This window comes from Neomonachus schauinslandi, chromosome 3, assembly GCF_002201575.2.
Source record: "Neomonachus schauinslandi chromosome 3, ASM220157v2, whole genome shotgun sequence".
NCBI lineage: Eukaryota > Metazoa > Chordata > Mammalia > Carnivora > Phocidae > Neomonachus > Neomonachus schauinslandi.
The window spans coordinates 189397472-189412259 of record NC_058405.1 but is presented as its reverse complement, the minus strand read 5'-3'; the positions used below and the strand labels follow the sequence as shown (position 1 = coordinate 189412259).

Below are 14788 nucleotides of genomic sequence, written 5' to 3'. Positions count from 1 at the left end.
GAGGAGGAGGAAGTGGATGATTCTTCGAAGGAGGAGTGAGCGGGGAGCAGCCTGGGCAGGCAGGCTCCACACTGCACCCAGGAAGTGACCACAGGAGCAAGATCCATGGCTGTGGCTTCTCCTAAGCTTTCCAAAGTTGTTGCCATGCAGGGGCTCAGAGATAGGAGGCAGGAGGCTGGGTGGCCGGCAGAGAGTCCATCTCTTGTTAATTCAACACATTGGGTGGGGCAGGGAGAAGAAAGAGTTGAGATTGTGAGGCATAAATTGACCAATCTAAAGGGCCACGTGGGAGGGTCTGGTGGAAAGACAGGAGGGGCCTGAGGAGTCTGGAGAAAGGTAGAGCTTTCTGGATTGTGGTCAGGATAATGGGGGAGTTGTAGGGACACAGTATGGATGTCAGGTTCCCATAACAGATTCAGAAAGCAAAGACTGGGGAAGAAGTTGACTAGTTGTCAGGAGAAGGAACCGGTCATCTTGGGCAGAGCTTGGAGGAGAGAAGGGTTCCAGAACTAACCAACCCCAAGTTGTTTCAGAGAGTGGTCTCCCCAGTGGTCACCCATGATCTCAGCTGTGACAGGGGTGGGAAGGCTAACACCCCTGCCAGCAGGTCTTATCTCTGACAGAGGAGTGAGTAACGGCCTCGATCATTTACACTTAACCCCGGAAGGTGTCCTCTGCTACACGTGACAAGCCTCATTTATGTTTTATGATGGACGTGTCAATCCTGCCAGATTATAGAAGGAGCTGGGACCCCCCAGAGCATCCCGAACCAAAAACTCTGGGCCACAAGGCAATGACATGAGGGTATTTATGATGACCTATCCCAATCTCTACAATATTCTCAGTGTCAGTAATTCACCATCAATCACATTTCTGAACAGAGGGGTAAGAACTAATCCACTGTCCATACAGTGAAGGCATCAGTAGAGAAACAGGACATCTTTTCTTGAGTGCCGGTTTGGCCAAATCAGGAAAAAGAGGGGATGAGTTTGCCTTTATGTTTAACCATTCTATCAATGAACAAGGAGCCTGTCGATATAGTCTGTTTCCACACAGATGATAAAACCTTTGTTTTTATGCCAAGGAAGCATCTCTGTCTTCTAGTGTCCAAGCCACTAGCAGCTCCAGGGTGGAATATTAATCTGTTTATGTTGTCTTTTCTGATTAACTTCACTCTGCAACTCCTCCAGTATCACAGCCCATTGCATGTTCCACAGCCAAAAGTAAAATAATAATCATTCTCTGCTTACAGTTTTTGGGAAAGGTAGTCAGAGGACAGTAGAGAGATTGCTAGTAAGTTAGCAACCGTCTTCCCATTACCTGTAGGTGTATGAAATGTTAATGGTCCCCACTGTTCTAAATGAACTCTACTCAAGTCATCAGTCTCCAAAGGTTGTATTTTTAAAAATCTCTTTGTCATTCTTTTATAAATCTTTTATAAAAGAATATCACTAAGATACAAAACCTTTGCACTGAAGCAAAAGCTAAAAGTGGTCTGTATTCAGTGAGGATTTCAGTGTCAGCCTTATTTTCTTTGCAAAATGTAGGTTTAAAGAACTCACAAAATCCATCTACAATTTTGTAGACTTGCATAGGAAATACATATGTGATCTTTTTTATTTTTCTTAAAAAGAGAAAGCATCCCACGAGCTCAGGAAGGCATTGTGCCCACACAAATGCGCTCAGGGAAAGAGTGTTTCCAACAGTGTTAAAGGAGCCTGATGTTTCCATGGACATTGTGAAACTTCTCTATAGAAAATGCCACAGAGGGTGTGATACACGAGCTGTTAAAGCAGAAAACCAGACAACCTCCTGTTTTTAAGTTTAGTTACAGCTGGTTATCCTTAGAGTTGATATGGGTCATTGGTTTGGCTTGCTGTACACAAGAACCCATAGCTCTTGTGTTTGTCTGAGGCTTTGGTTCTCCTGGATAACATAGCATGCCCTTGTTTGTCCCATCATTGTGTGCATCAGAGGACAATGTTGTTTTTTCAGTGATGACAAATTATCCAACATGTTTCTATGACCTGCTGCAGTCCAGCCTTTAGGAAGAGAAAAGTTCAAGGATTTTCCCCAAGCCCTGTGGGAAAATCTTTATGTACTCCTGTAAACTGCAACCAAAAAATAATAATGTGATAAATTAATTTAAAAGTAATCAACGAATAAGGACTGTGTCATCCTGCGTTTTAGGTATCGTTTTCCTCTTCTTGACCCTAGGCTCATAGCTAATCCTTCTTTTAAATGACCTGGTATGTGGAGTCAGCGGCCAATCTTCCACTGTCTCTCTGGGGCATTTGTTCAGGCCTGGGAAATGTTGAGGAATACGGTGGTGTGCCTGACATAGCGTCTGGCCCCAGTGACGCTGTCCACCATTTCTGTGGCACTGCATCCTCCCAAAGATCCCTCAGGAATCTTAAGTTTTGGCTAAAGACCAGCAAATGCTTTGGTGTTCTTAGCAAAGGCCCACTCTTATTTAGTACTTGGGTGTGATGTTTATTAAAAATATGAGATCTTAATTACTGTAGCAAATTATCCCTCTCATTAGATCTCATATTTCCAAGTTAATATCTTCCCCCATGCAAGGAATTCATCTGCAAAAGTGTCAGGGATTTTGTGGAAGTGAAAGAAAGAACCTTTCTGATTCTAGCAATCCCTGGCTTGGCTTACCCTGTGAGGGAACTTGGGGAAGAACGTAATGTCACTATAGCAAAATTCTTTAGTTTTATGAGATCAGATTTGTATCCTGTGTCCATAGTGAAAATGAAAGCAATTTTGCTGGCATAAGGAAAAATTCATTTTAAACATAAAATATTCACTGTCGTTAAAAAGGTCAGAATGAATAGTTTTATATATATATATATATATATATATATATATATATATAGTGTTGTAATTATATCGAAAATACAGCTTCCTAAAATCTCAGAATATAAATATCACATATGCTCCCATAGAATCTTTTCCTGTTCCTGACGTGCACTTAAGTTATCAAAAACCATTCACCAGACTAATTTGGCTTTTCCTCCAGTTTTAAATCAGTCTGATATAAATGTTCTAGCTGAGCCTTTGAAATATTCTACTCAGGTTTCTAAATTATTGATTGCTATTCTTTACAGAGTGCGTCTGTGAAACCCCCCATTCTTCCTAATGGGGTGGGAGTGTCTAGCTTGCCATTGCAGGGAGAATAGAGGCCTAGGTCTCTGTTTTTATGTCCATCTGTAAAACCCCAGAGCTAATTCTGATTCAGGGTTTATTAGAGGCTCATGGGCTCACTAGGCAGTCAGTTTAGGGTGTCATAAAAATAAGGTTGGATAATTATGTCATGACTGGTTTCATATCACTCTGTTTAACATTGTTCTGCATTATGTGATTGAATACAGAGGCAATAGCAAAAACACACAACAACAAATTTAGCCTAATCCCAGACCCACATGTGAGTTCCACACAACTAAACATCATATGAGAAAGGAAAAGACCTTGATGTAATGAGCACTAGGTGTTATATACAACTGATGATTTACTGGACTCTACATCTGAAACTGATGATACACTATATGTTAACTAATTGAATTTAAATAAAATAGGTTATTAAAAAAAGAAAAGATCAAACCAAACATCTATGAGAGTATTTTTAAGATGAGAACTTTAAGTGTAGCTTGAGTTCTTTCTTTCTAATTCACAGAGTTGCGTGCCTGCGCCATTTTGGTTTTTAAAGAAAAGAGAAGAAACTGTTGCTCAGAGAATTGTTTAACATGCTGGGATGATAAGTCATCAAACCCTGAATCTGAGATTCTATTTCCCAGCTGTGGATTTGGACAAAGAAAATTCCTATAATCATTTGGGGATTATAAGAGAAATGTCCAAAAATTACAAATCTTGTTTGGACCTCTGTGAATAGTGCACACTCCCTTATCTTTTCCTGTGGGTATGATAATGCACAATTCCAAGCAACAACATCTCCCTCCAAATTTCCTAGAAGTTTCTAGAATACGTACAAATGATTTCTCAGACAAGTGAATATGATGTTTTAATGTGTAACTACAGAGATGGTGCAAATGAAAATTTGATATAAATGCCCCATTTTACACCATGATTCCTAAGAAGTTGCCTCTTATCCATTCAGAATGCAGAACTAAAAGAGAATTTCACACTCCTTAATCAACATGTGTTTTGTGTGTCCATATTTCGTGTTTCTTATTGGTTTCCAAAGAAACATGTCAGAACACTGAACGATGCATGTGGTCACTTGTTCTAACGCTTTCACATTTTTTGCATTTCTTTCTTTTAAAGCACAAGACTCTGCTGACATTATTTTCCTTATTGACGGATCAAACAACACCGGAAGTGTCCATTTTGCAGTCATTCGCGACTTCCTTGTAAATCTCCTTGAGAGACTCTCAGTCGGAGCTCAGCAGATCCGAGTGGGGGTGGTCCAGTATAGCGATGAGCCCAGAACCGTGTTCTCCTTGGACACCTACTCCACCAAGGCCCAGGTTCTGGATGCAGTGAAAGCCCTTGTGTTCACTGGTGGGGAGCTGGCCAATGTCGGCCTTGCCCTTGATTTCGTGGTGGAGAACCACTTCACCCGGGCAGGGGGCAGCCGAGTGGAGGAAGGGGTTCCCCAGGTGCTGGTCCTCATAAGTGCTGGGCCTTCTAGTGACGAGATCCGCGACGGGGTGGTAGCACTGAAGCAGGCTAGCGTATTCTCATTTGGCCTCGGAGCCCAGGCCGCCTCCAGGGCCGAGCTTCAGCACATAGCTACCAATGACAACTTGGTGTTTACTGTCCCGGAATTCCGTAGCTTTGGGGACCTCCAGGAGCAATTACTGCCGTACATTGTTGGCGTGGCCCAAAGGCACATTGTCTTACAACCGCCAACCATTGTCACAGAAGGTACGTATGTTCTTCTCGCCATCCGTGGGGAAGTGGGGGGTTTTGTGTGTTGGTTTTCATAGAAGTAAGGCAGGCTCCTACAGAATGATTCGCCTCAGGAGAACCTGTAAGTACCCACGGTGGAGTCCTTCTGACGTGTGCTAGCTCTTGGTTGTGATGTCTGTGTTTGTTGTGGTGTTGGAGAAAGACACAAGATCTGGGAGTGAGTGGGAAGCTCATGTTAATGCATGCATTGTCAAGGAAGTGTGCTTTGAAGGTGAATTCAGGAGAGCTGTTCCACTGAGGTTGTCGAGCATCATTGTATTGTTTACTTACGGTCCAGTCATCTGAAAAACGGAGCTCAGGGGCCTATGGCAATTCTGGGAAAATTGGTCCCGGACAATGGCACTGCCTTGAAGCCAGCGTGTTAAGAGGTGTGCTCGTAAGCAGGTGTGGGCTGCCCCGCAGGGTCCTCTCTCTGGTGGGTTTCGAGAGCCACACTTTGAAGGTAAGCAACAACACAGCACTCACTTGGAATATTTAGGAGATGCTGTTTGCCTGTGCTTGTTGAATTTCTGACTTGTTCTTTTGAGTGGTGAAATCATGACATACCTTCAAACAGAGGGCCTTTGGCAAAAGAGCCCAACTGGAATCATTTATAAACATAAAACAAATCCCATCACCTAACAAATATACATGTAAGAAGTGTGGGAGGCGAGAATGTGTTTTCAAAATGTAAAGAAGAGTCCAGCTGTGCTTGAGGCTGTGACAGTTAAGATTCAGGCAGACCCAGTGGTACCAAGTTACCTTAACTGGTGATCTCACCTGCCTGCCAGAGATTACCCGTGGTATTCTGCATTATTGCTGGGTAGGGAAAACCAGAGTTGATGCCCAATTCCATCCTGAAAATCCCCTTGATGTTTCTAGACATCCCTCTGATTGGAATACCACCTACGGAGGTTTCTCTGGACTTGTACAGTTCTGGAAACAAACAGATGGTTTCCATAGGTTCCGTCCACATTGAGGAAACACCAAAGCTGTAGCTAGGAGACCCGGCCTTGGTCCTGGGTCTTATGGTAACCAGGTGATCCTGGTCAGGCTGCACAACCTTTCTGGGCTCCCAATTTCTTGAATTTATGACAAAGGAGCTACACTGGATGAAGACATTTTTGTTCCAGGAGAAGCTTCATGTTCTTCTTCTTCATGGGTTGCACATTGCTTTCATTTCAGTTCTCCCAAGCTAGAGTGTTAGCTCCTCACTCACAGACAGCCTCTTTGATCATTGTGACCATTTGTGACTATTCAACAAAGATCCTTGGCTCTCTGGTGTGAGCTGGACAGTTTGCCAAGCACCGGAGACACAGTGCTGGTGGATGAGAGAGATGTGGGCACTGACCCGTTACAGGATAAAGGGGAGATGGTGGAAATGTAAGCCAATGACCAGACGCAGTATTCCGAGTGTGAGAAGGTAGATGAGGGCAGCCTGGGGCTGTGAAGGGAAGAACAGGGGGAGGGAACTTTGGATGGGATGGCCAGGGAAAGCGGGTTAGAGAAGCTGCAGGATAGAAAGGGGACAGCAAAGGGACGGTGCTCCAGGTGCGGTGTCCCTGCAACACCAAGGAGCCTGGACTCTTTCCAGAACTGTTGGAAGGCAGCGGGGCTGGAGTTCACTTGATACACGGAAGGCTGGAGCTGAGGGACTGCCCTCCGGTGGCTCTGGTTTCTCAGGGACCTACCTGTGTGGTGAGATTGGGCGTGGGCGTGGGCCAGTCTGAGCCGAGAGCAGAGGATGAAGTGGTCATTCTGGAGGCTGGGAGAGGAAAGCTTGCAGGAGAGCACTGGCCGTCGTGGGCTGATGCAGATTACCCCGAGGGTGGGCTGCGGAGCAGGGGGAGCAGATCTGGGGCCTGGCGTGGCAGAGGCAGGGGGAGCATGAGTGAGCACCAGGTGGAGGCCAGGCCGAGGTGGGGGGGTGGCAATCTCCAGAGACAGTAAGGGCAGGTGGGGCCTGAGAAGCAGGTGCGGGGTCAGGGGCGGGGCAGGAGGACGGGCTTTACTGGGGGCCAAGGTCCCCAGTCGCTGAGGATGGGGGGAGTAGGGTGGAGACAAGACAACACCGAGAAGCGACAGGAGGGGTCCGGACGTTTGTAGACAGCAATGTGGCAGAGCCAGGGCAGTCACCCCTGGTCCTGGGCTTGTGAGGTCTGGGGGGATGTCGTGTCCTGGGAGTGCGCTGGTGACTGTCACCACGGGAGGTGAGGGCAGAAGCCCACTGATTAGCAGGACCTTAGGTTCACCTCCCAACAAAGGTATTTCAAACCCAGTTCCAGCAGAAGACAGCTCTGTTTGGGTGGGCATCACATGCCAAGAACGAGGATGCACTTACTGGAGGGGGAGGGGAGGCTGCCACTCAACCAGCTGAGGGAGTCAGCCTGGGTTATCGGGGATGACAGTTGACCTGTCTTTCTATTCCATCTATGGTATATCTTATATACGTATATGCCTGCACATACATGGAATGAAGGTATCTCTGCATTTATGGTCTCAGGATCAACTTCTGCGTCAGGGGTGGAGGAGGGCTGTGTGTGTGTGAGTGCATGTATCCGGGGCAGGCTGACGATCCGTGTGTGCGTGAAATGTACATGTGTGGTTAACTGTATATTTGTATGTATGTGTGTCTTCTATGTATGTGTGGAGGGGAGTGGAAGGCAGGGCTATGTCACACTCAGTGTCTTTCGCACATACACATAGTAAGAATTTCATGTGTCTGCACGTCTCTATGGAACGTTTAAGGACTTGGAACTCATCGTCTACATCACAAACTGCTGACAAAGCAATGGTCTCCGCATGCCTGTCCCTGGATGCTTTGTGTTCATGTGTGCATTTACATGTTTTCTCTATAATCCACCTGAGAGTGTGGAGTCATGGAGGCCTCTTTATGTCCAGATAATTATTTAATAAAGGGCAAGCACTCCTGCCTCCGCTTTAACCATTGACATCCTTCTAAGTCTTGGAAGCCCTGGCAGGGGTTTGGACTAGGTGTCAGGTCTGACCCAGTTCTTTGTGCCCGCGGCTCAGGTGGGCTGCCTGTGTGTCATACAGCAGGTGGACCCAAGTTTATAGTCACGAGGCAGTGACCTCGTCCAGATGCTTTTGCTGTGCGGTTTATCACAGTCCTAACACGGAACTTAGCCCCTTCCTGCACTGTGCAGGTCTCTTACATGGAAATCCTTCTGTGCCACTTGCTGGCTTTGACATCGATTTCCTTTCTCTAAATTTTATGATGTCAAGTAATTGGTTGTTTTTTTTTTTTTTTCCTTTGCCTGAAAAATCCAGGCATGGAGAGTAGAACGGAAGGGAATGGGGATGTTCACGCTCTGTCATCCTGGTGCTAGATGTTCATGACGTCACGGGTGTGAAACAAAAAGACCCTCTGGGTAGACACTGATGCTCCTTTACTCATTTAAGCTATGGCTTCGTTCTTGACTCTCAAATCTAACCTATAGACTTTTGGCAGAAAAGAGCTTCCTGGCTTTTTTAACCGACAGTGTGCTAAACAGGTGGTTACTAAAACTCAATTTGTTTTTGTGCGACTATTTTGTAAAAAGTACTAGGAGTGGGTGGGGGTGGAGGGATCAGGAGCCCAACCTGCCACCCCATAGGGAGGATGTGTGTATTCCGACAGATTCTCCTGGGGCTCCCACTGACTTCACACTGGCCAGAGCAAACGGGAGTGCCCTCGGAATCGAGTTAGCTGTATGGAGAGTCATAGTTGAATGTGCTAGGTAAGGCCGTTCTACTCACCTTATAATGTTGCTACCTACAGTCATTGAAGTCAACAAGAGAGACATAGTTTTCCTGGTGGATGGCTCATCCGCACTGGGACTGGCCAACTTCAATGCAATCCGCGACTTCATTGCCAAAGTCATCCAGAGGCTGGAAATCGGACAGGATCTTATCCAAGTGGCACTGGCTCAGTATGCAGACACTGTGAGGCCAGAGTTTTATTTCAATAGCTACCCCAGTAAAAGGGAAGTCATTACCGCCGTGCGGAGAATGAAACCCATGGAAGGCTCAGTCCTGTACACAGGCTCCGCTCTGGACTTTGTTCGGAACAACCTGTTCACTAGTTCGGCTGGCTACCGGGCCGCCGAGGGGGTCCCTAAGCTTCTGGTGCTGATTACAGGCGGTAAGTCCCTAGATGAAATCAGCCAGCCTGCCCAGGAGCTGAAGAGAAGCAGCATCATGTCCTTTGCCATTGGGAGCAAGGCTACCGACCAGGCTGAGCTGGAAGAGATTGCTTTTGATTCCTCCCTGGTGTTCATCCCCACCGAGTTCCGAACCGCCCCTTTGCAGGGCGTGCTGCCCGGCTTGCTGGCGCCTCTCAGGACCCTCTCCGGAACCTCTGAAGGTATGCTGGGGAGGAAGTCAGACTCACGGCAGGGTGGGTCTGCAGGCAGAGCCTTTGAGAAAAAAAAAAGCAAAACAAAACCAAGTTTTATTTGTGCTCAGCTGAGAGAGAGGTCTTAAATGATGGAAACAACTTAAATGGTGGAAACAAGAGCCATAAACAAGATTTATTTCAGGCTTCCTTTTACCCTGAGTTGGGATTGTGTGACTTGAATGCCATGTGATACAACTGTATGTCTTAAAATGTCATATGATAAGAATTGTATGACTTTACATGTCATCAGATAGAAATCATATGACGGAAACTATAGGGCCAGGGGCCACCTGTCCTTCTAGCTTCTGGCCTGGGGGGGGTCACTTCTAGTTGTTACCTCTTGTCAGATCCCAGGTCTGTCTCTACTGCTGACTCCCATTCAGCCTGCTTCTGCCACCACCAAGATGTGGCTTGGCTCTGGCTTTCCTGAGCCCACAGTCCCCACTCAGTGGCCCAGCCCCCAGTAGCGCAGAATGTTAACCCTCTCTCTTTTCTCTGAGGGATTTCCCTTCAGTCCTTGAATGGGCGTGGAGATTAAAAACCCAGTGGTTTCTAAAATCTTTCACTTAATATGATTATCAGTGAAAAGTTATTTTCAAAGACACGATAACAGTCTGTGAGCTCACTCGCTGGATGAGTACAGTTCGCCGTCCTTAACGAAGATGAATATCACGGAAACAAGCTTTTCCGCCTCACAACCTCACCACTGGAAGACTGTTGGCTGCATGACCCATATTGCATGATGCATGCTTTCTCCTCAGGCTCTCTGCTCTTCTGAAAGCCTCTCTCTCTCTTCCTTCCTTCAGACTTCCATTCCACACTCTCATAGCCAAAGTCATTTGATAGGACACAGGATAAAATTAGTTGTCAAGTTGAAATTTTAGTGAGACACCAGGGAAGAGATGGGAGATAATTTCTTTTTAAAGGCAGGTAGTTAAGTGTGCTGCTACAAATTCTTTAATTTGAGAACTGTTCTTTTGAATCTTCGTGTGCCTATCCTCAGCCAAGCATGGCAAATAGCCCTTTTGCATTTTAACACGTTTCCATGATCCTATTATCTCACTCTGGAGGAATTCCCACGGGCACCCCATGGGATTATTGCCAGGCGATGCCGTGACTCCCAACAAGAGAGAAGGACAAAGGGATCGTCCTAGGAATACTTCAGGATGAGAACAGCACAGTTTTATTAATTTTTTGTCTAGCCTTCAGGACCTCGTGTTCTCAGGTGACTTGGGCTAACACTCTAATCTATCTGTAAGTGGAAATCTCTCTGCAAATGTGTAGAGGTGAGCCCGGGGGACCCGGTCTCACCCGTGTAAGGCTGGCCCGGGGGACCCGGTCTCACCCATGTAAGGCTGGCCACGACCACAGTCATAAACCTGAGTGAGGCAGAAAGGCAGGGCACGCTGGTCGCTTCACTTCCGGGGAAGGAAGGTTCTGCTTCAAGGATTCTGATCACTTCTGTTGGTTGCAAACCCTCTCACTTTGGCACTCTCTCTCTCTCCACGAGCCCACTTGGTTTCGCCAACTTGGCTATCGAGTCGCCTCACAAACACCAGCTACCACTAGAGGAAAATATGCAGCCTTCCGCCATATTTTACGAGCCGGATATGCTTTGCCTCACCGACAGTCTGTGTGCTCTAGACGTTGGCATGCGTGCCCCTCGGGGTTGTGTACGTCTCACTTTGTTTTCTGTGCTCCACTGCAGTTCACGTAAACAAAAGGGATATCATCTTTCTTTTGGATGGATCGTTCAACGTTGGAAAGACCAATTTCCCTTACGTGCGGGACTTTGTCATGAACGTAGTTAACAGCCTTGATGTCGGAAGCGACAATATCCGTGTCGGTTTAGTGCAATTTAGTGACACTCCAGTAACAGAGTTCTCCCTAAACACATACCAGACAAAGTCAGAGTTGCTGGCCCACCTGAGGCAGCTGCAGCTCACAGGGGGGTCGGGCCTGAACACGGGCGCGGCCCTGGGCTATGTCCATGCCAAGCACTTCGCCGAAGCTGGCGGCAGCAGGATCCGCGACCACGTGCCGCAGCTCTTGCTGCTGCTCACAGCCGGGCGGTCTGACGACGCCTACCTGCCGGCCGCCAACGCCCTAGCACGCGCAGGCGTCCTCACCTTCTGCGTGGGCGCTGGCCAGGCGAGTAAGGCAGAGCTTGAGCAGATTGCTTTTAACCCGAGCCTGGTGTATCTCATGGATGAGTTCAGCTCCCTGCCAGCTTTGCCTCAGCAGCTGATTCAGCCCCTAACCACTTATGTTAGCGGAGGTGTGGAGGAAGTGCCCCTCGCCCAGCCAGGTAAAGCTCCCCGACTGCGCGGGGCTCCCTTCCCCCAACACCTCCCCTGGGGGGGGGCGGGGCAGGTGGCCCAGTCTGAACAGGAGAGCCTGCTGAGCTGTAGAACCAAGACTGGGCATCTGGGGTCAAAGTATTTTGGATGGGGGCTTTGAGACACTGTACCAGCAAGCTTAGATCCTCTGTCTAAAGGGAGTTCGTTCATGAAAGAAAGTCTAGAAGATCCAGCTTCTGTTCCTCCCATCTTATCCACAACCCCCCTCTTTTTTGCCCCAGTGCCTGTGAAGGTTCTGGAGCACAGATCCAGAATGGAAGTGAGAGCAAGAGGGATTGAGTCCCTTTCATACAGGAGAATGCATCGGGGTTGTTCACAGATGGAAATTATTTATATGATCTTTTTTTATGTTCAAAATCCGCTGAAGGTAGAAAATTATTATTATTTTTTAATAAACCCAACAAGGGCTGCCTCTTTATGTGATGACAAAATGATTTCCCAAGGAAGCCTGGACTATTGCTATCACTGCAAATTAGTACGGTGGTGAGATTTGGACGCATTGGATCTGCCAGCTTGCGGACATCACACAGATGGGGAGCAAGACTGAGACAACTGAAACCTAATCAAAATACCTCTAAGAACTCTTAGAGCTGAAAATAATGCTCACGTGATATTTCGTAGCCCCCTGTGGGCTGTCCTCCCTGTTTTCTGTTGGCTAAGTACAGCAGGCTGGGATGCACTGATAGACAGTATGACCCACAGAGTAATGATGGGCCCTCTTTGGGGTCCTAGCCCATAACCTCAGAGTTAGGAGCAGATAATCCAGTTAGAGCAGATAGGTGTCAACTCATTTATCCTTGGGTGGTTAACCCATGTCAGCCTTTGTTGCTAGAGATGGGTTAATTCTTAAGCAAAAGGACTGTATGGACCACATTTTAAATAGTTTAATTTATAACAATTGGAAAACACTGTTCTCCTAGGGTGATTACCTCCTGATGCAAGGATAAGACCCTCTGGGGCTTCCACTGTCTTGTTTTGTTGAAGAAGCATGATGCTTAGATTGGGTAGACCCATCCAGTTCTATCTAGTCCTTTGCAAATATGCACTGCTTTGAAATGGGACATTTTAGACAGCTGGTGCTTCAAGTTTTGACAGTGGGTGTTCTCCTTCCTTGCTGGTACAGTGATCATCAGGTGAATTGTGTGACCTCCCATTACCAAATGCTAGTGGTGCTGGGCTGAAGTCACATCGGTGCCTGTTACATTCTCCTCCCTCACTGTGTCCCAACCTACTTTTGTTGTAGAAAGCAAGCGAGACATTCTATTCCTCTTTGATGGCTCAGCCAATCTTGTGGGCCAGTTCCCTGCTGTCCGCGACTTTCTCTACAAGGTTATTGATGAGCTTGATGTGAAAGCGGAGGGAACCCGGATTGCGGTGGCTCAGTACAGCGATGATGTCAGGGTGGAGTCCCGTTTTGATGAGCACCAGAATAAGCCCGAAATCCTGAGTATTGTGAAGAGAATGAAGATCAAGACCGGCAAAGCCCTCAATCTGGGCTATGCCCTGGACTACGCACAGAGGTACATTTTTGTGAAGTCTGCTGGAAGCCGGATCGAGGATGGAGTGCTTCAGTTCCTGGTGCTGCTGGTTGCAGGAAAGTCATCGGATCGTTTGGACACACCTGCACTCAACCTGAAACAGAGCGGGGTGGTGACTTTCATATTGCAGGCCAAGAACGCAGATCCTGCTGAGCTGGAGTTGATGGTGCCGTCCCCCATCTTCATCCTGGCCACTGAGTCACTTCCCAAGATTGGAGAACTTCAGCCACAGATCGTCAATCTCTTAAAATCAGTGCAAAATGGGGCACCGACACCAGGTATGGCATAGAGATTCTGGTTGCTTCTGCAGCCCCGTTCTGCAATGCATGAGTAAGGTAGGGCTGCTGGCTCTTTCTTTTCCCACTTTAATTGTCTAACTGCTCTCAGGGCAAGTCAAGAGAATCAGGGTGACCGTTAGAATATTTCATAATTAGGTAGATATTTCATAATTAGATGATAAAGATTTAGACACATCAATAGTTAAAAATCCTTTCAAAAACCCTATTTTTACTATATGCCTAATAAAAGCCACACACCATGGGTACATTATAGCTAAAACAGTCTTCAGCTTCACAGTCCTCTAAAGTCTTACTTTAAGTGGGTCTCATTGTGCTGTAATTCATCCACAATTCATTCATCAAGAATATAAGGCGTGAGGAGAGGCGGGTACATTCCCACCATAAATGCTGCACTGGAATTTCCAACTGCTGATCTTTATTACCATGACTTTGTGTTTAACCGCTTTCCATTTGTTGGTAAAAATGCAGTTAAAAGAATAATTAATTTCAAGTATAACCCTTTTGATTAAAAACTGAGAATTTAGAACTTCTGCATTGACTCTTCAGCTGTACACTGTCGGGTTTGGATTGTAACCCTGACATCTGGTCTCCCTTTCCCCTTGTTGATCCACTGTGACTTGCAGCAAATCATTCAAAAGCTCCCATCTATGTAACGTGTTGATGGTTACACAGGTTCTGCCCTCCTGTCTCTCCTCCACCCAACACTGTTTCCTGAGTACACCTCTGAAAGTTGATAATGCAAGTTCTAAAATAAAGGTCTGTCTATCTATCTATCTATCTATCTATCTATCTATCTATCTATCTATCTATCATCTTTTTATCTATATTGCTGCATTCATTTTCTATTTCTGTAGCAAGTTGCCATAAATTTAGTGGCTTAAGACAAAATGGATTCATTGTCTTCCAGTTTTAGAGGTCAGCAATCCAAAACCAGTTCCACTGGGCTAAAAGCAAGGTGTCAACCAGATTGCATTCCTTTTGGAGGTTCTTGTGTGTTATGCATTCCCTTGCCTTGTTCAGCCTGCACTCCTTGGCTTGGGGCCCCTTCCTGCATCTGCAAAGCAGCAACAGAGCATCTTCTCTCTTCTCTGGCCTCTGCCTCCTCCCTCAGAGCTCTTCCTTGGACTCTCATCGTCTTATCTCCCTCTTAGAAGGACACATGATTGATTATACTGGGCCTACCCGGATAATCCAAGATAATTTCCTCATCCCCCAAACACTTCATGTAATTGTACCTGCAAAGTCCCCTCCACAAGTTCTGGGGATTCTGAATTG

The 14788-nt window shown here is 46.6% G+C and overlaps 1 protein-coding gene across 1 annotated transcript in view; it reads left to right on the top strand.

Annotated features, from left to right (window-relative positions):
* The window catches only part of COL6A3 (collagen type VI alpha 3 chain), a 64191-nt gene that overhangs the window by 3108 nt on the left and 46295 nt on the right, over positions 1-14788 (top strand). The window contains exons 3-6 of the mRNA XM_021679034.1: positions 4291-4893; positions 8699-9283; positions 11025-11624; positions 12920-13492. Of these exons, the coding sequence (XP_021534709.1) occupies positions 4291-4893; positions 8699-9283; positions 11025-11624; positions 12920-13492 (2361 nt within the window). The remainder of the gene's footprint in view (positions 1-4290; positions 4894-8698; positions 9284-11024; positions 11625-12919; positions 13493-14788) is intronic.